Source organism: Neodiprion lecontei, chromosome 2 (assembly GCF_021901455.1).
Source record: "Neodiprion lecontei isolate iyNeoLeco1 chromosome 2, iyNeoLeco1.1, whole genome shotgun sequence".
Taxonomy (NCBI): domain Eukaryota; kingdom Metazoa; phylum Arthropoda; class Insecta; order Hymenoptera; family Diprionidae; genus Neodiprion; species Neodiprion lecontei.
In genome coordinates, this window is record NC_060261.1 from 43,903,551 (window position 1) to 43,929,646 (window position 26,096).

The window sequence follows — 26,096 nt, forward strand, 5'->3', positions numbered from 1 at the left end:
TACCAACAGATGAGCGATAAGGATGAAATAATTTCAACCGGTCGGATATTTACGCCGGGATCGGCGTATCCTCCGGTGCTTACCAAATCGCGGCGGTAGACCCATCCGTCCCAGCGAAAACGAACATATGCTGCACATTAGGTACGTATATGTATTTAAATCTCTCCCAGGATATTCCGGGCTGGTTGTTTAAAGCACCGACCGCGTGTTGCGGGAATTACAAATGACATATATTCCAGTACGCCGAGCGAACCTCTCACCGTTTGCGGCCCCCGCATTAAGATGTCACATCACAATATTCCTAGTCGCCAGTGTCCGTCTGCATTCGGTGGAAAAGCTTCGCATCCATATCCAGGACTAGGAGATCGAAAGGTGCGCGGGTCTCCCGGTATCGGCATATATTATACACATGTCCACGGCGTCTCCACCTCTCTCTCTCTCTCTCTCTCTCTCTCTCTCTCTCTCTCTCTCTCTCTCTCTCTCTCTCTCTCTCTCTCTCTCTCTTTTTCGCTCTCACCAACGTTCATCGCTCCACGCGTTATTCTCATGCCGCATGGGAAGCTCGTAGGTATACAAGCGCAAAGGAGATGCACGGTGATTTTTAAACAGCTGGGTTACGCAACCTTCGGATTCAGTTGAGTTTCGTCCGAGGCGATGCCACTGTCCGCTGACCGCTGGCCGCAGATACCGGTCGGTCACTGGGCACCAGCCGGCGTCCGCTGGTCAACGGTGACCGTGGCACTGAACTAGTATACTTGAAACTTTCACGCCGGATGACCGTCGTTCGCGATCTTTTCGCCGACCTTCGCGATAAGCCGCGGGACGAAGCTCGCCGCATGTCCTAGGATTAGGCTCCGGATTATCACTTTTCCGATGTGAATCCGTACAGCGGCAGATGGGGTCGGAAAAAAATGGCAGCAGCCTGCGGCGTAACGAACCGAGTTGTCGACTCCACTCTTGGAACAAGTTGAGAATGCAGACCGCTTATACGTGTGATATTTGATCGTTGCCGCCGAAAGATCCCGAGTAAATTGTATCAGCGCCGGGCTCGATCCCACAGAAAAGAGAATAATTCGAACGATCCAATCATCATAGATCGCAGTCGTCGAAGGGCAAGCGTTGAGATACACGAATGGTAACAAAGATGATGTTGGTTCCGTTTCTGTTTTTTATTACGAAGAGTGGTGTCCGCATGAGTAGCGCACGGTGGATTATTATAGGCATTTGGCCAGGCTCTGCCGTGGTATAAGGCTTCAAAACGCCTTTCGAATAAATTTCAGTAATCGGGCCTTGACCGCTTGGAGATTGAAATTCAAAGTCGAAATTGTGAGACGATCGACAGATTAGCGTCGTCCGGGGTCCGTGCCGTGGATCGCGAATGTATAATTCAGTCCTATCTGGGTGTCAGTCCTCGCCCAGCCAGCGTCTCTATATACAGTTCCCTCTTTGATCCGTGTTTTCTTTGGCCATATTTCTCATTCACCGTTCCATATTTCCCCAGTAGCCGGAATCTGGCTTATCGCGAAGGGCGTGGGTATCCTTCGGTTTATTCCGAATCACTGATTATTTTCATTCCTATCGGTAAATCGAGCGAGAGGCGACCCCGCGCATTGGGTCATCGGGTACGATGTATATTCCATTCCAGACTGTCGATGAGTACCTACGACAAGAATATGTCCAGAGTTCCGGGTGACGCATCAGCTGGTGGTTCGACGTAATTTTATCCTAATTCTCCGGCACGCTATCTCAGGAAACTCTCGTTCTACCTTCATCATCGAACCACGCTGAAACTGATTTACGTCCAAGTGCGAGATTCGAGGTCGTCGAGGTCCACTTTTGAATAACGTGAAAGCCTATGTTAAGGTCGACAGTATTCTTGGCACAGGCATGTGGCTAAAGAATATGCTTTTGCCTAATTTCAGATTTGGTTGCAGCCGAGTAAGGTAATATCATACATCTCATACAGCCCGCTCTGATTGGGCTCCGATACAATTTGTGCAAAACGACGGACCACAGACTCGTGTATTCAGGTAAAGGTTTTCGTAAGCTTGAGAGTTATCATCGATACACCGAATTTCATTTCCAACTCTATGCCTCTAAATATCCCATAGATTGCCATTCTACGTTTAGAATATGAACTACGTTTTAGGCGTCAATTTTTTGGCCCAGTTTTGAGCTTGCTTCGATACCCATCATCCAGTCTTCCTGGTTTCGCGTTCCTCGAAGGACAAAATGGCGACTGTTAAACGCGAGAGAGTGCAGGTTGCAAAAGGAAATGAAAGGCGAATGATTTCGCCCGGTCTGACTCCGCGCGAGCAGTGCGAGTGAAATGTCAGCCTCGAAACGAGTGGGAGAAAGAGTAAGCAGATCGTAAGTTGTGTATCCACATACCTACAGTATACCTTACATACTAACACACTTCTATCGGAGCAAATTAATATCGATTTTTGGCCAAGTTTTATTTTGTAGGATAACGTAGGAAAGATGGAACTAGGTATCAGGCAAAACTTTCCAGCAATATTTTTACCATTACTATTGATTCATCGGCACTAAGAAGAAATGAATACGTCCGAATTCATCTTTTCAATTTGTTCGAGGCTACAAGTTCTGTACTGTTTACGAGTAAGTTGGCAATTCGTCAATGCCACGTGGATACCGTTATGCGAATGATTAACGTTAACGGAAACCCAGGGGCGGGGTTGAAATTCAGAATTTTATAAGTTCCGAAAACGCCAAATTCCGAATTCTTTCGAGGCGAAACTTCAAGTAAAGAAATAAAACTTTGACGAAACATCAAAGTCTATAATGGTCCGAAACCCGACGCTCAAAGTTCCGAAAGTGTGAAAATGAGAAAATTTGAAAATCTGAAAAACCGAAATTCTGTGTGATCGAAGATTTTCAGTTCTGTGAATTTCTGGCTTGGAGATATTTCACCACTTTGATCTTTCTTCGTTTTGGATATTAGATATTTTTCCGATCGAAATCCTGATCATTCGAATTTTCGGTTTTCCTAATTTTTACACCCACTCGTTGAGTAAACTACCCCGTGTGAGTATGTTTTAACTTTGGAAGTTTATTCTGTCGAAACGTTATTTTTCGAAATTTTGCTCTATCGGAACATTACTTTTCGGAACTTTGCCTTATCGTAACTTGAATTTTCGGAATCTTGCATTTCGGAACTTTGAACCGTCGAGTTTCCGACCATTCGAGACATTGTTGTTTCTTCGGAGTTTGATTTCTTTACTCCAAGATTCGCCAGCAAATAATGCGGAATTAGGCGCTTTAGCAACTTTTCAAATTCGGAATTTCAGCCCCACCCAAAAACCCACGTGTAAAATATGAAACGCCCGGGATGAATGCAAGGAAATGAATAAAAGTAAGAACTTAAAAAAGGAACAAACCTTTCTTAACCACGACCCCCGGCGGGGCCTGGACGATGGGGAGGGACGTACTCGTCGGATTTACGGCCAAGTTCCCCGGCGTTCCTGGGGGCGGCGAGGCGCTGGCGCTACCGACGGACCCGTGATCGCTGAAGCCATGGGTACTGTTATCCTCGGGGCCGTCGAAGAAGCTAAGACTGAAATCGCTTCTGGCGTCAAAGGACACTTCCGGCGTGAGTGTGTCCGGCGCTGGTGCGCTACCCAGTCCCGCGCTCAGCGATTGGTCGATTTTGAATACGTCCATCGTACGATACTAGTTGGCGAATTCATGAAAGTCGAACGTTCGATCACCCTGCTTCGCGAATAAATACTTGAGATTCAAATATCGGATATATGCCACAGGCTTCCGGTGCACCTGCTCTAGGCATTCGTGATCAGTGATCCAGACCCATTATTGTCCTTCCACTCGTACGCGTTTTACTCGTATTTATAGTTTATTGCACCGGAGTACAAACTTTATAGCTCGATGGACGCGTATAATCGACGTATTGAACAATCGTATTAAGCACTGAACCGCAATGTCGTCACTTGGATTATCACTACATTATTATTATTATTATTATTATTATTATTATTATTATTATTATTATTATTATTATTATTATTATTATTATTATTATTATTTTTATCATCGGTGTCGTTGTTGTATCTTCAATAAAAATTGTGGAAAAATCAGTTGAAGGAATTTGAAACCAGTAAGTTTTCAAACAAATGTATGCGTAGTTAAATCTTGTAAATTTACCGATACACCTCCGGTTTCGCAAACGAGAAGCGGATCAGCGTGTTATATGGCTGCAGCACCGGTACTAATATTTTACGCTGATCTCAATTATGGTGGAATTACAACGATTAACCAGTTTTGTAAATTATAAAGAAAAATCATATGCTGACACGGAATATAATTCGAGAGTATCGATCACGGATTATTTTCATTGCTGCGACAAATTAAAATATCAATTTCAATGTCACAAGTTGTGCCATACCTGCAATTGATATGAAATCTCTAAATTTTCGTTTCCGCACTCGTGAGTTTTGTCGATTTTTGTCCCCCTTTTTACTTCTGTTGAAAAACGTAAGCGGGTGTGAATCACGAAACACAACGGTGTAGAACTTCAACCCATTCTTTTCCAACTCTTAATGTCCGACGTCTCTCCTTAAGGTGAACCCTTTTTTCGAGTCACGTTATAGCGGCAGGGTATTTTCATTTCACATTTCAAGCTTGGGTACCTCATCGCTGAAACGAAATAATACGAAGAAAACGTAAATAATTAAAATCATAATGGTGTAATGGTAAAACAAGAAAAAACGCGAAACCGAAACAAATTAAAACCTTTCCATGTTTCAGAAAAACTGTACTGAAGTTTGTCGAAAAAGTTATGCGCGCTCAGAAGAATCAATTCGTGGATTCGTATTTTCATTTGAGGAAGCCAGTTTCCAAAGTAGATTGTCAGTCAAAAAAGTACTACAATTATCAAAATTTCTGCGGTCTTCGGAGATTTTAAGTCAGTCAAACGCGAATTGACCGCGTATTCAGCCGATGCCTACATCTTGAAAATATACCATCAGTCTTACAGGAGTGAAAATATAGAGGCAATGCGGAGACGAAATCGTACCACTGGTATACGTCTAAAGTCAGTATATTTATATGCGTATATGGTATAATATGGCGAAAAATATGAGAAGCGAAAAGAATAAGTATGAAAATAAAATAAGCAGTGAAGCGATGTGGCATCACGAGCAGCGAGAAAAAGTGAATGTCATTGCCGTAATCTTCGGCCGTTGACTTCGTGACTCGTCCTCTTACCTATATCTATACATATACGTATAGTATACTTATTACACGGTGCAACTCGCGCTCGCCGACCGCTAAAACTTTTCATTCCGTCTGTGATCTTTGAACTGTGAGTACGTGTATTAAATTTGCTGTTTCACCTTCTATTATTCTCTAATTTCCTATTCTCCTATTACTTTTCCTTCTCCGGCGATTCGATTGGCGCTCCGCGCGGCAAGAACATTCAGAAATATCTTATCTGCGGGCGGCAGAGATCGATAGGCCGATTGTTTACTGCCCTTAGCATGTGGGGGGGAGCTTACAAGGTTCTCCCAACACCGTGGCAGCGGAAAGAGGTATAAAGAGCTGCGAGAGCAAGTTATACGACATTCGTTGATGTTCCGCCGCGCACTATTATGTTGCAGAGCTTGCAATGCGCGCCGATCTAATAGACATGAGATAGGATGCAAGTATATAAGACGGGGGTACAAGGAGGCCGCAGCGCGGATTTATTTATCACCGCGAACGATGCCGCTAGGAGATGCAACGGCGAACAAGTCGCGTGTCTATTCTACGCCGCTGCAGGCATGCAAAAACAACGACGACGACGACGAAATTGCAGCCTCGCGCCGTCGAGCGGCCGTGCGAAAATTTCGAGCCGATCTTCTTTCGAGTCATTCACTTACTGTGATGTCACGCAATATTACACAGCTAATTTTTATACCCCTCATCCGACGTCGATTGTACCGAACCCGCGTGTCTCAATTCGTCACGTTACAATAATTGACAACCTGTCTTCTTTGCGCTGGACAAAATTATGACCCTGTCCCTTTCTACCTCGGAGTCTGTTCGATTATTTATATAATACGTATATGTTGCTTGGAAGGCGTGTCTGGCCTTAATGAAGAGAAAAACACGCAGGATAATGAGAAATCGGCTGTCGCTTTTTAAATGCAATACCTACCGTCTACCGCACCGTCATCCACGAGGACCGTAGATGAATATATCATATTATTATAATGTACTACGAAATTTGATATTTACGTATCTTCAGCTATGCCGAGTCCTCTCGAGTTTCTGTTTTATTAACGATGTTTTGTTGACGTGTGACTACCGGCAATAGAGTGAAATTACAGTTTTGGATCCCAAACATTTACCTAAATTTATTCCGAGACCCGAAGAGACATATTTTTGGCGTACGATAATTTTCTTTCTCAGTCGTTTACCTTTCCTGCGTAAATTCCGAGTAGTATACGTATGTTCTTTCAATGCACAAAAAACTCTGCGTTTAAGTGAAAAGAGAAAACTATCAAAAGTAACGAATATCGACACTATAAAGAATATTCTAAAGACTAACGTTGTTGAAGGTGAAATTTTAATATATTACTAGACGTGGTCTAAAGCTTGCTATTTCGCAAATCCTGATCATTCGATGACTCAACCCCCTTTCCTCCGGCATATAATACGTATGTCTTTGAAATCGCGATGTAAAGTTTGAACGACGCCTTTTCGCGACACATGCCGAATTTGGAGTAACCTCTACGTTTGTTTGAAATTCAATGAACAAGGGAAATGAAAAAAAAGACGAAAGCAAAGGAAACGTAAATAATAAGGAACAAGTTAGATCGCTGCAGGCGTTATATTCAACGGTCAATTCACGCGAACGTTTAACCGCGGTTATTTTTGAAGTAGATAAACAGGCAAGTAGACGGAAATGAAAGAGATCGACGAGATCCATGCAGGATCAAGTATAGGAACATATGAACGTCGGTTGTTTTCTCTTTATATGCCAAGAGCTTTCACGTCACGAACCATACCGCAATAATCGAGTGTTGCTTTTTATTCGGGAACGTTTTATCCTATTTGCTGTAGTAGATGTAAAGCATGGAAATTCACCACGAAAGCTATTGGAGCTGGAACTTGAAACATTTTCATTGAAAAAGTAATGAAAATCTTGGGGTGATGATAATTATCCTTGTTTTAGATCTCCTAATGGACGAAGCCTATGCGAATAGTAGACGCAAAGTTACAGAGTTCGAAATTACATGTTGCCAAAATTGACGACGAGAATATTTTCGGAGTTACGTGATATAAATAATGCAAAATTGGCGGTAATTGGACAAAAAGCAAAAATTTTTACCTGAATAATCATCGCCGTGCGTTTCGTTCAAACGGAGTCACGCGGCAGACAGTCATTCATCCGTCTTGTGCAACACCTACGAGGATCTTCCGCGTTCCTCTCGCGTCACAGAGCAGTGCGTTCACCTCAGTCTCATTATTTAAATTTACAAATTCCGTTGCTTTTCGTTGTTGTTGTTGTTGTTTTTGGAGGTTTTGCCTGCTTCCGAGAGTAAAGTAAACAATATTCCGTGGCGGAGCACAAAATTTCCGATCAGAAACTGAAAGTATTTATACTTGATGCTAGTTCAACACGCAAAAACATCCTCCGCGAACATATTTTACCGTTATCGACAATCATCGACTGCTTATCCTTTGAGCGAGGATGATCTTGGAATTGATTTTTACCCTCTCGCTCGATCAGGTTCTTCCTTTCAACCACCGTCCTCAGGAGGTAAGATCCACTTCCCGATTCTCGTATTAATCACACCCTTCGTCCCATAGGTAATCGACGTCGTGGGTTTCTGCGTTGATCGTTTCACGTAGAAACAATAAGGGGAGCACTCTCACTGCCAACTCACTGAACGGCGAAAAACATCTCACGTGGAGCAAGTGGTAAGGAGTCCGGCTGTCAAACTTGTAGTCGAACGGCGAGCCGGCTCGCGTGAATTGGAGAAACTTCGAATATCCATGTGCGATACACAACACCGTTCACTTATTATTCAACTTGCAATACGAACCATTCGATTCGTGGCTCGACAGTCCGCGGTTGACGACGCGTGGGAGATGAGACGAGACGAGACGAGACGAGACGAGACGAGATGAGACGAGATGAAAGGATAGAAGAGAAGAGACCACCGATATCCTTCCAATATCTTTTCCCGCACGACAATCACGCGCAGGTCAAATCCGACAACTCTCACCATACGAGTAATGAATACGTAAATTTATAGTGATTGCGTGAAGCCGGCGTCCACTCTTGGTTCACCCGCATCCCCATTACCATAAGGTCAGCTTAATCAGCAGCGACAAAATCACGGTGAACCATGACGAGAAGGTATCCCCGTCAGTCTTATGTCTTATGCTTCTTCTTACTTAATCCTCCGACACCCACCAAATATCTGTATAATTATCATGCAGGACCACCAGAGTGGCAAGCAGCGTACAACAGCGATGTACCAAACTCGCGGCGAACAAGGATGAGTGCGGACCGGACGATAACGCTGCAGGGAACACGTTAATACAAATCACGTGTGTGCCTCTCGTATAGGTATTATAGGTATGGTGACTCGCTCGGCCGCGACTTGTCAACGCGTTTCGAGCACTCGAGCACTCGGCCGAGGCACGAGTCAGGCAAGTTGCGCGAGCTGCTCGCTTACCTGTGCCGTAAGTAAGACCCTGGCACCGCGCTGTTACGGCATTGCAACTCACGGGGGGGAATTAAGTGAACGGGGCGAGGGCAAGGAAGAGGAGGGCGGGGGGGGGGGGAGGAGGAGAGAAAGAGTAGAGGAGAGACGAGAGGAGGGGGTGGGTGGAGGGTGGAGGCGAAGGAGGAGGAGGAGGAGGAGAGAGGAGAGAACGAAAGGAGGAGGACGGGGTGGAGAGGAACGGAGCGGAGTGGAAAGGGGGAGGGACGGGAAGGGGAGCGGAGGGGAGTCGGAGTGGACCAACTGGGTTCAGCAGCAGCGATAGTTCATTGACCGAGAAGAGCCGAGCGGGCCCGAACCGCACGTTTGTATACCTACACCTATACCTGCACCTACAACTGTACCTGTACCTACACCTACACCCACACCTACACCTACACCTTCACCTATGCCTGTACCTCTACCTCTACCTCCACCTCCGGCTGTACCTGCACCTACACCTAGGCCAATACGTACGGGCATTTGTACGGGCAGCGAGAGCTATGCATGGTTACTAAAAGAGAATTTTTACGGCGTGCGATGTTCGCGCCCGCGAGGCCGGTCTCGCACCCTTTGAAACGAGGCGGGTGAGCGGGTATGTTACACATTTACCTCGTGCCGTGGGCTTGATGCACGCCGCGTTGCGTGCGTTACTCCGATAACCCCTGGGGATAGATTCGATTAGAAGATATCGATGTACGGGTAAGCGAACATCTCGCCGTCATCGCGGTTTCAGCAGCTCTACACGCTATAACGCATGCGGTTACAATATCGTGCGCAACGTTGCTGCGTTCTCGATGCCTGTTTAAATACCTACACGGATGCGTTATTATACCCTTACAATTTATTATAGGCGACAGACGCTGTGGGAAGAAGTAACAAACGAGCAAACATAAACTTTTATTTGAATAACCCAAGTTCAGAATTCAAGCGGTCCTAACAAATATCAAATGACGTCAATCAGGAGAGATGAAGCAAACGATGGTATATCTAAGCCCGCGATATTATGCCGATGTGGACACTATATTTAGAACGGATTTTGGTTGAGAAAACTGTCTCCTTTTTTACTCTACTGTGCCGAATAACCTGTTTATAGTTACAGAATTTTCGGGGACATTGGCAATCGCACGGGGAACATGAGGAATTTTGGGGATGCGATGAGCGGAGACGATGCGTTTGCTTTAAATACAATAGTAGATACTTACGAACGAAACGCAACGAACTCGCTAATTATCTCGTATACTTTTTAAGTATTTCAGGATCGTTGTGCCCATTTTCTTCGATTACACGTACTACGTTTCAAGCTCAATGTCAAGGCAGAGCGTCGAGGGCTCACCTGATATTTACACCTCGTCGACTACTTTTTCAACCAGTTGTCTCGGACCCTCTTCCACCGGTGCTCGAGTGCAGCGGTTTCTAGACCAACCCAAGGCAATCACAGAGCGTGCAAATTCAAGATCAGTTCTTCGATAATCAGATAACATATAAGTCGGAGCGGAATAAAGCATAGCACCTTTCACGCCTGTTATCTCGCATTAGCCGAAAAATCGTTGGCTTCGTACAATTACACAGATTATAACGATGCACGGTATTGAGAAAGGAATGATAGGCGAAAAAAGACTAACGCTCTTCACGGTAAACATCGGGCCGTGTACAAGTTTCGCCGTGCGGGTGAGCGAGTTGGCAATGACCAGTCGGCAGCAGAAGCCGAAGCAGCAACAGCAACAGGAACAGCAGCATGGAAGCGGCAGCACACTTGTTGAGAAGGAAGGAAAGGGAAAAGGAGGAAAAGGGAGGGAAGATACACGCTCAGAGTAATGAACCTCGAGAACCGGTTAGTTCTGCACGTGTATTATACGGATCGGTTTGGTGCATGTTTCTTGCGCATACGCTCCGCGTATTCCGTGCTGTATATCTAATTGAGTTTTCCCAACGATTTCCCCCCACACTAACCCACTCTACGACTCTGAGGCCTGCTATATTGGTTTTTCGGCATGTTTCGGGTTCCGTTTCGAAGATGGCGAGGAGAGAAGACGAGTGGAGAGGAGAGGAGAGGAGAGGAGAGGAGAGGGGAGGGGAGATGGCGAGGGGGTGAAGCCGAGAGATAACCATCTCGTTGGTACAACATACGTAGGTATATCGTACTGCACGCGAAGTTAACCACGAAAGGGTTTGGACACGCGGTAGTTGCGGCCATTTCGCATACCGGTTCAGAGAAATGACAAACAGCCTTTTGCAGCCTTATTGTATCCTCGTCTTAATTCTTTGAACGTCTATCGCTGTGCGCGGAAGCCTGCAAGGAAATCACACGTGCATTCCCCATGAAGAAGAAAACTATACGCACATTTCAGTATTCGGTATTCGGAATACAAAATGTTGTTCCAAATAGCATATCGGTACAATTACGGTACGTGCACGCTACAAAAAAGTGACCAAATTTCGATGAAATTGAATTTGCCGTAGTTTTCGTTTAATTTCGCAGGGCGTGAAATTGAAGATCGACTTATGAACTAAAATTCAAGGTACAAAATCGACGAAATTTTTTGACTCCGGTGATTCTGCATCAATCTAAATGCCATGCAACAGTTCTTCCACATATGTTGATCGTGCATCAAATATTCATTATTAAATAATACCAGACGCAAGGAAGATTTTGACGTACTTTTTTTAGCATCATCTTTGCGCTGATTCGTCGAAATTTATCATCGAATACACCAACGATCGGAAGCAAAAATCGTTATCGTCGACTACAACTGTGATAACACTGTTAGTGAGTTTTTCATACCAGATTGGTGTAAAAGTGACGCGAATAAAGAGGAAGGCTCACTCCGGGACAGTTTCTACCAACGTCTTGACAGGCTCACGTGATGTAGATATTGGAGCAGTATTAAAGGGGCTTATACGTCTTTGAGCGGCGCACTTTCAAGAATGTTGGGATGTCTAATACCAACTTTCCTTAGATAATTTGAATTATAAGTTTTCGGAGTGAAATATAGTGGGCACACGTCCGTTCGTTGGAAAGTGAGGAATTTAGTTTCCGATTTATTTGAAAGTTGGTGTTTCCGTACCTCGATACACAGAGTAATTGTTTGATTCGATAGGAAAAATTCAACGAACGAATTAATAGTATTCAAGTTGGAAGATTCTGTCACATATTCCGTTAGTCTTACGACATATGTACCATGACTGTGGAGAGACATAGAGTGAATAAGTCTCATGATTCTTGCGTAGGTATCGCAGAAATGAACAGCGCCGCGTTTCTTTATTGACAGTTCCCATTTCGGTTTCACATTCTTTTCAATCTTATTTAAAAAAAAAAAAACTGACCCCTCTTAACGGGTATGAAATAACCAAGAAGCGCTGGCAGTCATTCTCAATGTTAATTCAAACGCATTGAAATTGTCAAAATTTTGATATTGAAAAAATTCTATCTCTAACCCATTTTTTGTTGGCTGATTCTTTTCTTCTCAATCGTCCCCTCCGAGCAACGTCCCCATAGATCCGCCCCTGTCTTCTGTACCAACGGCAAGCGATCTGTAACCCCTGCGGTACTTATTGTTTCTGTTCAAGATATTATCTAAATGTAGGAACTTCCGGAAGGAGTCTGGGGGGCGGGGGCGATGGCATGGGGCAGGAAGAACGAGGACGATGGGTATCGAGGTGAGTGAGAAGAAGTGAGTATCCGCGGAAGAGGATGGAGGGCAAAAGGTAGAAGGTGCGGAGGGTGGAGGGATTCGTGGCAGAGGTACGCGGAGAAAAGTGTATTAGGGTGGGGCGCGAGCTGCCGCTTTGAATCGATCCAGCGCCAGCTACAGCTGGAACCTCGTATACCCTCTCGAGTTTCAGCGGTTCTCATTGTGTCAGCCTGCAGCTCTGCGATGAATGTGAGGAACCGTGTGCTATTATCGGGGATCATTAGAGCCATCCTATTCTCGCCGATTTACGCACGATCGCCTATATTTTACTTTTAACACGGAAACGACGAAGAAGTGTCCGCGGACAGGGGTCAAAACGTGGAATGGTCGATATATCGAAATTTTAAACATGCGAAGGTAGAATAACGGAAGACGAATTGTTCGTAATCTTGATTTTCGAAAGTGTTGAATACCGATTAGAATGACTACTTCGAACAATTAATCTTTGGTTATTTTATTTTCGCACGTTTGCAATTTCGATGTATCGGCCATTCCAAATATTGATCCTTCCAAATGTCGAACCCCACTCCTATCTGCAACTGCATTTACGTACCTATACATAATATACATGTACCTGTATTTTAATATTCTATAGGTAAAACCTGGATTTCTATGCGTACAAATACGTTTCACAGTCGTGCTTCAGAAATCCCCCCGATGAAATGGCGTCCTTTTTGCAACAGTCTATACATATATACCCTGAGGAAACTTGTTCTTATATACTGGAAATTAGCCTCCAGGATGTATGCATAGATTTTCTAACTCGTAGCTGCAGGCTGGAAGGATGGAATCGATGTGTAAAACACGTATAATTCGCGCGGCAATCCAACGTGCGGCATACATATATTTACCCATATACAGATTCGGTGATTCACCTGCCACTGCAGCTGCTGCAGCGCTGAAACGTGTTTGACGCAATAAATCGCTGCGAATCTCACACTCGAACGTTAAACCGTGAAAATATACTTATATTAACGCTCTTGTATCGCATGAAAATGAAGTAATTCTTGTAGCAACTATGCCGAGGGTATAGGTGTAATGATTTTGTACGGTGTGAGGGTGTACTCAAGGCTTGTAGGTATTATATACATTAGGTGTAGGTACGGATACGTTATGCATGCATACATATACGTATTACACGCGATAAAGAATGTAATAAAAGTAACTCGCCAATGTGCGGGTCACGTTGCTCGTATAACTCTTGAATAAATAAAAGGGTGAACACCGAATATGTACATTTATATACCAGACCGTTGAGGGCAACTCACCATTGTTGCGTAGGACGGACCCGGGGCTGGCGGCTTCGAGAGGGCTGTTCGGCTCCTCCGAGTCTGGTTCTCTCTTCACGCTGGAACGAAAAGCATCCTGGATTATTTACATTGCCGAAACGATTCGGCCAACATTTGCTTGACGGAAACGGCTGTTGTGGAATCAACGGAGCGTAGAGAATTAGGGAATTACACGTAAGTCGCACCGTGCTACCTCTGACTCCGGCAACCTCATCTGCCCTGTATCCTTGTGCGTTCGTCGCGGAAAAGCAAGCAAGTACGTCGTCACGACAAACTTCACCACGAGTTCTACCGCTATACTCGTGATTGGCATTGCGGGCTTTCTGTGGATACGAAATTCCGCGGAACTTCAGATCCCGTGGTATCCGTTATACGACGTAACAAGAAACATGGAGAGGAGAAGAATATTGGAAAAAGAGAACGCCGAGAAGCTCAATTTATCACTCAATGGAACCAATGTGAGGTATCTTTCACAAATGAAGGAAATTGTGTACAACTGCGGTCCCCAGAATTTTAATCCTCGCGTCTATTCCGATCTGCATCGATAGTCATTAGGTTACGTCGTCACTTTATACACGGGATGGATCGCGATTGAACTAGATCATTCCAAAATACCCGGTGAGGTAGGCCGGCAGAGTAGTGTAATAACGAAAGGGACGAAAGGGAGAGTTTGTGTACGATGGGTAGACGATCAAGGCTCCGCCGATGAAGGATACCAACTTGTGAGCCTTCGTGCAAGCAGCGAGACTTGAGTATATGAGGAAAGAAGACTGTGTTAGCCCGGTTTTCATAGCAAAATGACGTTACTCGGTATTTGGTTTCGACGGCTTCATTCAGCCCACTGTTATAGTGTAAGCGTAAGACTTGTAAGCAAATATAGTAATCTTCGCTCAACAGTTATAACAGCATTACGCTTGGGACGAAAAAAGTTTGATATCCGATTAAAGTTCGGTCGCGTGTAAAATAACGTTATTTCAGGTGGAATTGTTTCCTAATAAATCTAGTTCGAAATAGCATCAAGACTCCTAGCAATGATTCAAAACACTGTTTTTAGTTCCATCTCGACAACTTGGATTTATTATATACAGCGCAGCAACGAAGGAGATTTTCGGAATTACATAATTTCCCTAACTAATGCACGTGAATTATTAAGCTCTGCAAATCGCCAAGACCCTGGGAGAAAATCTTGGTCTTGATACAAGTTCCCGAGTTCGCTGAAATTCCGCCACAATTTCTGTACTGCGTGGCAGGTTGTAAATCAGTTTGGTTGAAAATTCAATTTTTTGCGAAGGTATCTTCGTTCGAACGTCAAAGCAAAAAGTATGTGTATTCATAACGATCACGATTTGTGCACCCCAAATCATTAGTCTTCGTTTAAACTTTTCATGTGGATACATCTCGCGTTGAAACTTTAAGAATATCGTTCAGAAGGTTTATACGTACATACGTATATACGTACATATTACGTTGGATAAGTATGGGAATAAGAAACCAAGAAATACAACGTGCTGGTTTTAATTCATTACCATCGTTAGACAAATAACAAACCGCTGACAGGTAATACATATGTAAATTGAAGTATCTGCGGAAATGACTGTTATTTAAATTAACAGAAGAACAAACAGTTGCATGATTGTAAGTATAGAATTTAGTATTGTTTGCGTTCTAAAGACGACGCGCGCGTGCCGTGATGTGAGTATTGTACGTATTGAACGTACCTACGTGTATACCTCGAATGGCAAGACGGTGTTTAAAAATGTAACGGGTTTGTTGAATCGATAGGAAAAATTACCCAAGGTATTATTTCCCCGCAGTCGGTATTGTCCCTTATACTTATACGTATACGTACAGCTACCTAATTGTTATATCCTTTACATCGTCAGTTTTTCTGCCTTATCGTATCTGAACTCGAGACAGATGAACGGTACGACTTTCAAACTTCGATAATACATCAGGAGTCGAGTTTAGCGTAAACGACGCTATTAGCGCTACTTAAACTTTGTAAGGTGCGTTATTGAATATGAAGTGATGTTTCAACAAACTCTATGGCTGTTCACTCATAATAACTAGTGTATCAAATGTTCGGGTTTCAGTTGCGAGATTTGAGAATTCGATAGTGTAACTCGAGTTTTTCACATCTGTACACTCTCGTCACGGTTCAGTTAATCGGAATCATTCTCCATTCAACCATGGAAACCAAAACTGACGAAAATATAACAAAAACCAAGGTATCAAAAGATATACAATCGGACCCCTCTTCCACCGACTACTAATAATCCAACCGATTGCCACTAACCACGGGAAACTTTTACCGTTGAATTAATAAAGATTTATATAAAAGTCGTCATCATCCTCTCACACCTTCCAAGCCTGTACGCATCGACAGAGATACACGACGTTAGTAACAGGCAAACAGGGTAGTCAAAATCGAACAAGAGAGACTCGAATTACGGACCCGCAGTGTAATTAAGCCTATAAATGTCGGGGTGGTGTATTTGTGTCAGATGGATAGGTAACTGTGGTACCTTATGAAGGTGGAGTCCGCAGCTGGACTGGACGGCCTCGGCGACGAACTCGCTGTAGACGCGGTGTTGGTTTCGTCCTGTACGTCCATCGTCGTTCATTCCCGTCGAAAATTGTGGAGCAGCGGCAGCATTTCGTTGAGGGAGGGGGAGGGGCTGGGGCGGTGATGCAGGGATGATCGTCAGATACGAAGAAAAACTTTGCCCGCACAAGGTGGATGTCGTGACGGGGCTTTTCCCTGGGGATGAGCGTAGGAGCGCTTAGTTGATACAGGCGTATATTACAGGTATATAGACGCGTATTTCGGATAATTCGGGTGAACGCGGGGAGGCGGATTACAGGGTTCAACTCCTTGCTCCACCCACGCCCGTCCGCGACCGCGGGCCAACGGGAATCAACTGACAACCGCTAGTTTTCCACCCCCGTCGACTGCACATGCCCCATACTCGGGGGTGGCGAAGACGCACGCGCGGAAAACGGAACTAGGTGATCAGCGAGCCGCTTGACACATATAGTTCCCGAAACTTATCAGCTCCCGTCGAACTAGGACTAGTTGCGGGGAGACAGGTAGAGGGACGTTTGCTTACGACCCCCCCACCCCCTCCTACCCCTTCGCCCGCTCGTCACGCGCGGGAGACCAAAGCAATTGGAACGACGAAACTGTGTTACTTCTGTGCACGGCATACCTACGTTTGTGAGCGCCTACTTTTTGGAATACCTATCATTGCGAGGACAGTAGTTCCTCAGTTTTAGTTCGTTGTACGTTTGTTTGAAACTAATTGATGCTGAAACGGAAATATCCCCGTGACGGTATTAATGGAGATACAATGTTTATTCTAAGAATTATTTCGAGCATCTTTCTTCGTTTGCAGAAGGAAGGATGAGGCTGAAGTTAGCGACGTTAACGTAAACGAAACGTCAGGGAAAAAATCATTACTGTGCAATTTCTAAATGACTTTCAAAGAGTTGGCTTTTAAAAATATGAATATGTTTTGTTTGTCAGGGTTTATCAAATTTCAGATGATCCTAAACATGCATTATTGGAGTAACGTTACTAACTTCATCCTCGTGTTTCGTGAAAAATATCCGTTTATTTGACGCCGAGGAAAGTACCGCACTCGCATATTATCTTATTTCATGAAAAGATTTGGCGTGGGTTAAAAATACATATCTTTATTAAATTATACGTCAGATACAGCTCGTTCTTTTGAGGAATGAAATTGACGGGCGAATGTCTCACCGACTAAAAGTGGAAAGATGAGGGAAGCTTCGGCATATATCTGTTCGGACAGAAAATAGAACAGAAAAAAAAAACAGTTAGTATCAAACAGAGACAAGCTGTGTGCGTTTTACTTGCTGCGCACATCGAGAAAATGTTTCAGATCAAAGAAACACCTCTTTACTGGTGAAAAATGTTTCATTGCCTTAATTCAGAGTTAACTGTAGCGACGTAATATTATTTTAGCCACCGACATAGTAACGTTTCTTTGACGCCAGAAATTTTTGTTTTTCTACAGTGATAACCGCAATCGCACGAAGAAAGTATGAATGGTATTATTACTTTTACAGGAGTTGCGTCTTTCTTGATTTTTCCCCACGAAACGGCTTCGTCGGGCCTTGCGCCGCTATCGCTACCGTCAAACTCGGAGGCTGTGTTTAAAAAGACAGCGTAGTCTGCGCCATTTCGCTGTAGGGAATTCAGCAATTCGGTAATCAAAGTAGTTTGGTATGAAAAATGTGTGTACAACTTATTATCGCAAAGATTATTACCATAAGATTTGCGTTGCAAATATGATGCTTGATTACACCCCCGCCTAGAATGATGATACCGCTGTTTACCGCTTTCATCGCCATACTGTTCAAACGCCTTAAATCTACCAAGAAAAGTTTACGCGAATAAATGGGGTAGATTGAAAGCTTGTAGTTAGATTGTTACCTGATAATCGAGGAATATATCTTCAGATTAATTAAAAAACTACCTGATAATATATCGAGTACTAGGCCAGGATTTCGGAACGAATGGAAGAACATCATGTCGCCTAGGCTACCGTCAGTCAATGCGGGACTAAAGACTGGAATCTTATTTTTGGCAGCCCAATAATAGATAGAATCTGGATTGTCAATTTCTTCACCTAGTCTCGTAATTACCTTTGAGGGTGTCCACAAAGTACCCTGCGAATGGAACGTTCTTGAATTTGAAAGGACAAAGAATGCGAATGAACAGAAAAACATTGACCATTGAACGGTCTAGTAAAAAAGCAATTTCTATTTAAAATAAAAAAAAAACATACACACATGCATTATTTCGACCTAACGGTAAACGGGATTTCTAACTCCTCAATTTCTGATGCTGTGACAAAAAGAAAAAGAATGCATGTGAAATTTTCGTCAGGGTAAAATTACAACTGCTGAAATAAATCCGTTCAAGTGTCACAAAAAGCCAAAGTAAAAGACGATAGCGTGATACATACTGAGCAGCACACATAATTACCTTCTCTTTCTGTTCAGCCAACATTGCATCCAGCTTTGGGGTAACCCAGTCTTCGAAAAGACAATAGTTATCATTTGGAACAAGTAAATTCCCGATTCTATTAATCCCATTTTCTCTCAGTCGTTTGCCTTCGAGGTGGAAATCCCCAAGGTAAGTCGGTGCCAGGCATTTTATTAAATCCTCTTCGACTCCACCAGCCGAGGCAACGATACAGTCAACCTGTGGGGTGTATGAGATTATCTTGATGTACAGGGAGATGGAGAAAATAGTTGTATAAAATAGCATACACTCAGATTACTGACCATTTTGTGTTGAACCAAAAATCTAATAGTGTCTCTCATCCCACAAGATGCCATATTAGACGTATACCCAAGAAATATCGTACAATTGCTCTTCCTCTTTATAAATTCATCTTCCTCTATAGAGTCGATCTTGTCATCGTCGAGCGGGACCTTCCTTGCGTTGATCATTTTGTTGATTTCGTCGACAGCTAGACCAAAGTTAGTAGCCTGAAACCCTGAGAATTTGTAGCTCTCGAAAAGTGTGTGATAGTCGACACCGGCATTCCAATCATATCCTGGGAAGGAAATTGTTCAGGTTGATAATTGCCCACTATGAAATTTACAAGCTTTTACATTGCTGCAGAAGTAGACTCAAGCGCAGGTTTCTTACCTTTAACTGTAGCTGCACCTGCGGGCAGGGATACGCTCTGGACCAGCACTGCGTCTTTCAATTCAGCAGGGAGTTTGTCCTTCGGATTTTCACACATTCTTGTACAATTTGAGAATCCAATATCCAATAACAGCCAAAACTCCCAGAGTTTAATACAGAAGTATTTACTTGCGGTTTTCGCATACACGTGGCTATGACAGAACCGGTGTTCGTAAATGACAACGGGAACTGATTAACGACTAGCTCGAAATTACGAATCACTTGGCAATCCACGTGTTATACAGGTTAGCCCAGCTACGAAAAAATTTCGCACAAAACGTATCCGGTACAATTCATAGAATGTACGCTGGGGTATATAACCTCAAATTTCTAAAGGCAGTAGCAGACAAAATCATAGACCGGCCGAATAGCAGGACACTAACGGGGAACCACTTACCGGCTAGAAATGGGATCTCTATTACCGGCACTGCACAACTGCCGATATAGGTATAGCGAGGGGTATCGGGCCCCGCGATATTTTCAAACGTCGAGTCTTCATCGACACAAAAGCCGGCACCCCTTCCTCTCTTTCATAGCTCGCAAAATGATGAACCACGTCACGTTTTGGTTGTAGTGGTCGTAAAAAATTTGAATGCGTCGATAAGAGCGACGACAAGTTGAAATGTATGGGTATTACTTTGCACAGACTGTAAAGGTTTTCTACATAAAGATGAGAAGGTTCTTCTCATTTAAATCAACCGGCAATAATGCCGTTATATGACAATGTTCGTCCGCATAATTACAATTTTACATACTCTGTGACGCAACTATTTGTAACTTAATTCACCTATTCGTTAGCGGTATCTTGGATTTCAATTACGATCTCAAGTAGTGTGATTCGCAATGTATGTACGATAGATCGGAACGTATACCTATCTACAATTTAGCTATCATAATAAGGTGCAGGCAGTTAAGAAGTTACCTCGATACAGAAATGCTCTGCCTCTCTATGCGATATTTTGTTAATCTATTTACTGAGATTATACATATACTCAAGTGTCGCGTACTGTAAGGATAAAACAAATACCGGAATAGTGAACAGTCACCGCACAGTAAACGGGAAAAGAATTCATTCAATTTTGTTGTTGATTTAGGGATTCAAAATTAAATTCATTCATGTTATACTTTATTACTCTTGCTCCAAGTGGAAATTTAATATTTCTCAAGAATTGGATCGAATTTTAATTCCGCTACAAATTAGAATAGACAAGAGATCGGGAAAGTCCAACCAGAACACCGATGGGTCTACCGTTCTTTGAAGCATAACCAAGCTCATCGGATCTACCATAGGTATGTTCCATAGAAAACTAATCACCGTAATGTATTTCGCGTAGTGTCTCTATAGTGTATACCAAAATGTAATCCTAGTCTATAATATATTCGTTATACATCATATTATATCTGCTTGGCAAAATATTTTTGTGATCACAATTTACACGTCTGAGGGTTCGTGTAATCGAGAAATAATTTAGAGAGAGCCTATACTACGGTCCCCGCAATGTTATACGTCGTATCCATTTAATACGTGTGATATACCAGCACGTGTCAATTTTGTCAAGCAACTTACCAATTTGTAAGTCTGTACAATCGTGCAACGTATGTCACATAAATCCTAGAAAGTGTTTTTTATTCACGTGGCTCATCCGAATTAAGCAATTGCAAATATGAACAACTGTTAGCGCGAACGTTCGCGCGTAGAAGTTAGATCGTTTACGACGCAGGCCTTCTTGGCAGTGCTGGATTGGCTGCGATTATCGATGACGTTGCTTAAGCTGGTGCAAATGTAGGTAAATATTTGAAATAGCGCAAGTATTTTAGCAGCTGTGGAATACAGGGAATCTACTCTTACGGCCAGGCATCGCGCGTCGCTTCGAATGGTATTTCACGCGGAATTATAAATTTCTGGTCTTCCGAGTAAAGCGAAAGCCTTCGAAAGCGCGCGTGCGCACTTAAAGAGATATGAAGTTGCGACGTTGCCAAGTATCGGCGAACCGTACGTGTCTGACCCCAGAACGGCGGGTAGGGGTACGTCGTCGATGGAGCCGCGAGATACTCGTTGTGGGTTTTAGGTGACGTTGAGCGTCCGACGGCATCAATCCGTAGAATAGTATTATTCAACGTCAACTGGATATCGGATAGACAACGGGCTTTTCGCCGTCTTTAAAACCGTGGCGAGTAACGGTGAGTTCAAATACGTATACTGGAAATAATATTTAATTTGCAGAACTTCATTCAGAAAATTATCACAACACTCTCTCTAATAGTAACCTAAGAATAATTGATTATTTTCATGCCCGTGGATGAGGAAAATATCTTTTATTTCGGATCACGTTGTTCCAAACAAACGAGGAGTTGAACTCTAATCGAGCAGCTGACGTACCTCGATGATTTCGAAACAAACAATTCATATGCACTATTTACACATATCGATCCGAAGCGCTGATTAAGGCGCGAAATACGGGGGACGCGTCACGGTTCAAATTTTGAATTCATACAAATATTCGATTCCTTGCAGGAAGAAGCAAGAGAAATGGCGATAAAGAAAATCTGTTGCATCGGAGCTGGGTACGTCGGTGGACCCACCTGCAGCGTGATTGCCTTGAAATGTTCCGACATCACCGTGACGGTTGTCGATAAGAGCAAGGAAAGAATAGCGCAGTGGAATTCGGAGAAACTGCCGATTTACGAGCCCGGTTTGGACGAGGTAGTCGGCAAATGCCGGGGGAAAAATCTCTTTTTTTCGACGGATATAGAGACGGGAATAAAGGAAGCAGATTTGATATTCATTTCCGTCAATACGCCTACGAAAACGTTCGGCAATGGTAGAGGCAGAGCCGCCGATTTGAAGTACGTCGAAAGCGCGGCTCGAATGATAGCGGAAATCGCAACTGGGGACAAAATAGTTGTTGAAAAGAGCACGGTGCCGGTACGTGCTGCCGAGAGTATTTTAAATATTCTCAGGGCGAATCACAGGCCAGGTGTGTCGTATCAGGTAATTTTTACTCCCATTCTCAGACACGACACAGCAGTGGTTCTAGACACTGCGAACGATTCGCTATATCTGTGTAAAAGATAACGTCCTGCACGCAAAATTGATTACACACTTCAATTCTTGTGCAGCTTTACGACGTTTTCAATTTCAGATTTCCTACTGCATGACGATACTTGAAATGTAATATCGCACCACAGGAGGCAAAGTTCTATAATTCGATGAAATCACCGCATTTCAGATTCTCTCAAATCCGGAATTCCTGGCCGAGGGAACAGCCATCGACGACCTGGTGAATGCCGATCGAGTATTGATCGGAGGTGAGAATTCGCCCGAAGGTCACGCAGCGATAGAAGAACTTTGCAAGGTCTACGAGCGCTGGATACCCAGAGCAAATATATTGACAACGAATACTTGGAGTTCAGAATTGTCGAAACTGGTTGGTAACGTTGCGATAACTCCACAATACCACGAAAATCCATCACTTTTTTTGATTGAACAGCTGTGATCGTGGTAGAATCGATTTGTTTAATCCACGTATATCTACGCAACTGATATCTGCTTCAACGAACGTGAAAACATTACAATTATCAGTAGACAGATGTATGCCAACATTTTTTAACGTATTCGTTGCCTCGTTCACGTCTCTTCTATGCTTACGATATGAAACACAGTTGAGTATTTCAAAATGCAACCTTCGACGCGTTCGCTGCAATATACCATACAACGACCTTCAGCCCGTCCTAACTCACAGCTGGTGCTAACTAACTTTGAATTTATCACTCTATAGGCGGCAAATGCATTCCTGGCCCAACGAATTTCTAGCATTAATTCGCTATCCGCCGTATGCGAAGCGACAGGTGCGGACGTCTCCGAGGTCGCACGGGCCGTTGGCTGGGATTCGCGAATAGGATCGAAGTTCCTGCAGGCATCGGTTGGATTCGGAGGTTCCTGTTTCCAGAAAGACATTTTAAACCTGGTATATATTTGCGAGTGTCTCAACCTTCCCGAGGTAGCGGCGTACTGGCAGCAAGTAATAGACATGAACGAGTACCAGAAGTCCCGGTTTTCCGCCAAAGTGATCGAGTCACTCTTCAACACCGTTACCGACAAACAGATCGCCATGCTTGGCTTCGCATTTAAGAAGAATACCGGGGACACCAGAGAGTCACCCGCGATCCACGTCGCCAAGACATTACTCGACGAGGGAGCGAAGCTCCACATATACGATCCGAAGGTGATAAAATGATAAAAGGAAATACCTCTCCAATTTCAGTTACCTTCAGTTCTCACCTAAAAATCCCTCTACGGGCTGCGCGTGAACTTTAATTCATATATACATAATACAGGTAGAGGAGTCCCAAATAATGGAGGATTTGACTCATCCGAGTGTCACCGACCACCCGGAGAACATCAAGAGGCACGTCAGTATCTACAGGGACGCTTATTCCGCGACGAAGGACACTCACGCAATTGTGCTTTGCACCGAGTGGGATGAGTTTATGGTAACTATTAGTATTCGCGACGTTGCATTGCCGGAGGTGTGCACCTACGTATACGTATACATACGTTAACATTGATCTGCGTTTTATCGATTCAACGCGATTACGTTACAGGCCTTGGACTATGAAAAGATTTACGCCGGAATGATGAAGCCGGCGTACATATTCGACGGGCGGAAGATACTGGACCACAACGCGTTGCAAAGAATCGGTTTTATCGTACAGACTATTGGTAAAAAGTTGGCTAGAACGGCTGTCTCCAGATCGTGGGGCAGTCAAAGTCAGATGTGAATTGCGACGAGATATATTTACTACGGAACTTGACTGCAGGCTTTTCAGCCGTGAAGAGCTTGCTGAAGATTTGGTGCTTAACATAATTTTCACTCAATTGAAGAAACTTGATGAGACGTGACACAGTGCGGCAAAGCAGTTTCCCGAAATTTCACGTGATTCGTGGTGGGGGGAAGGCCGTTTCCTTACGATTTATGTAAAGAAATTCCTTAACTATAAGCAGCCCAATACTGCCTCAACCGAATTGCAGCTGTATCAAAGTAGTACGAAATTATTGACGCCTGCTGCGGTGGGATTTTTTTTTAATTCATAACTACATGACTCCATCATCGTATAACATTGAGTATTAGACTCGGTTGCCGCTACGAATTACGCAGACTATACAAATTGATGAATACGGATTTTTAATTATATTCTAACGATTTAACCAGCTGCGCATGCTTGCTGAAAACTCAATTTCCTATCAATATTGGTGAGAATGCCTGGGAGTTACATATAGCGACAGGTTTGAACTCGAATAAGGTAGTTACCGGTATAAAGTTTTTAAGCCCAGTATTTATATTATATAAGTCCAATATTCCGGTTAAATGAGACTTTTATTAAACAAGCTCATGTTTCTCTTAAGTTGTGCCGACAGACTGGTCGTTGTGTCGGTTTATTTTATCACTTCCGACGGTAATAAACTGGAGCCATCGGTAATATTTTCGTACGTGCGTGGGTTACTGATATTCCGATCAGAAGTATTAATGGAATCCGCATTTACAAATTATTAGGAAATGCAGAAAGCAATAATTATAAAATAAGTAAGTATAGGAGTTGAATTTTGTACTGAAAAGGGACGATTGCAGAATGATGGGATATCGAATAATTAAGTCTTACTACTTATACATCTTCAAATCCAATAAATTATTTTACGGATACACAATAATCGTTTAAATGGTGCTACAAATATTGCGAATTATACGAATGATTCATACCGCATGACGTATACGTATACGTGAGTATGATATATCATGTATCATAGATGGATCGAAAATCGGCTACGCTTTTAGTCCATATATTGTTTACAAATAGAATATATTAAATATATTTGATAAACAACTACATCAACCGCGCGTTGCAGTTTTTAACAACATCCTTTGCTTCTAGAAATGTACCGAGGTGGCAAAAACGCGTGGCCGCATAAATACTGCATTGTTGAACTAGCGATTTCCGATAGTTAGCAAGAATTGCTATTGTGTTTTCGATTTTTGTGATGACAGCATCAATGCCGATGAATATATACCGACAATGAATACTTAAAGCGTATCCATTATCTACGTGAATCATATTGCTGACACAGCTTGCAGTGTTGTAGATATGAATTCGCTGGAAACGAATATATGAAATTTTTTACGGTATATTACAATAATTTTCCTTCGGTAGTGAAGTTTTTACTCAAAACATGTGGATTATCTAGTTGCGGTGCAGATTTCGTGCACGAATGCAGATGATTATGGGCTCTTCGTGCAATGAGCAATTTGTCGATACCTTGGACATTCGGCACTGTATCGGCATCTCTTTCTGGTTCGCCCGAGTAAAAAAGACATTGAGGTAAGGTAAGAGGACATGCATACGGAATCATGCAAATTTTTTAATATCGCACAACCGAACGACGTCAACAAAATCGACGGTCTTTTTTCCAGGTCTGGAAACACTAGGTGCAGGTGGGGCTGAACCGCTTGGCGATGCTGATCTTATCGTTCATAGTTTGGCCGTTGAGGGCGTTGATGTCGACGGGTGTTGTTTCGATTGTGATTTTCTGGGACTTTCAGCGTTGATAACTCACCTTGGTGACTTTCGCGATCATACGCTGTCTTACATTTCGGAG

The 26,096-nt window shown here is 43.4% G+C and overlaps 3 protein-coding genes across 5 annotated transcripts in view; 1 reads left to right on the plus strand and 2 right to left on the minus strand.

The window, feature by feature from the left end:
* LOC107227819 (ecdysone-induced protein 78C) overlaps positions 1 to 16,468 on the minus strand; it is a 53,921-nt gene extending 37,453 nt beyond the window's left edge. The window contains exons 1-3 of one of the 3 annotated variants that reach the window (XM_046733224.1): positions 7,675 to 8,696; positions 7,352 to 7,610; positions 3,402 to 4,674 (exon numbers count right to left, since the gene is read on the minus strand). In XM_046733224.1, the coding sequence (XP_046589180.1) occupies positions 3,402 to 3,684 (283 nt within the window). In that variant the 5' untranslated portion in view covers positions 3,685 to 4,674; positions 7,352 to 7,610; positions 7,675 to 8,696. Of the gene's footprint in view, positions 1 to 3,401; positions 4,675 to 7,351; positions 8,697 to 13,698; positions 13,779 to 16,244 lie in introns of those variants that run through there. The other 2 variants (XM_015669076.2, XM_046733223.1) reach the window with 2 other exon arrangements.
* A 927-nt stretch (positions 16,469 to 17,395) lies between these two features.
* LOC107227820 (probable deoxyhypusine synthase) lies at positions 17,396 to 19,863 on the minus strand. Its single transcript, XM_015669077.2, has 7 exons — positions 19,406 to 19,863; positions 19,036 to 19,310; positions 18,734 to 18,952; positions 18,222 to 18,414; positions 18,013 to 18,116; positions 17,804 to 17,929; positions 17,396 to 17,522 (listed from the first exon to the last, which is right to left on the minus strand). Exons 1-7 carry the CDS (start codon positions 19,500 to 19,502, stop codon positions 17,424 to 17,426), a joined length of 1,113 nt encoding a protein of 370 aa, XP_015524563.1. The 5' UTR covers positions 19,503 to 19,863; the 3' UTR covers positions 17,396 to 17,423.
* Positions 19,864 to 21,467: 1,604 nt separating this feature from the next.
* LOC107227818 (UDP-glucose 6-dehydrogenase) lies at positions 21,468 to 25,330 on the plus strand. The gene is made up of 6 exons (XM_015669075.2): positions 21,468 to 21,625; positions 21,960 to 22,436; positions 22,675 to 22,872; positions 23,224 to 23,670; positions 23,783 to 23,938; positions 24,050 to 25,330. The coding sequence occupies exons 2-6, from the start codon at positions 21,975 to 21,977 to the stop codon at positions 24,224 to 24,226; spliced, it is 1,440 nt and encodes a 479-aa protein (XP_015524561.1). The 5' UTR covers positions 21,468 to 21,625; positions 21,960 to 21,974; the 3' UTR covers positions 24,227 to 25,330.
* The last annotated feature ends 766 nt before the right edge of the window (positions 25,331 to 26,096 follow it).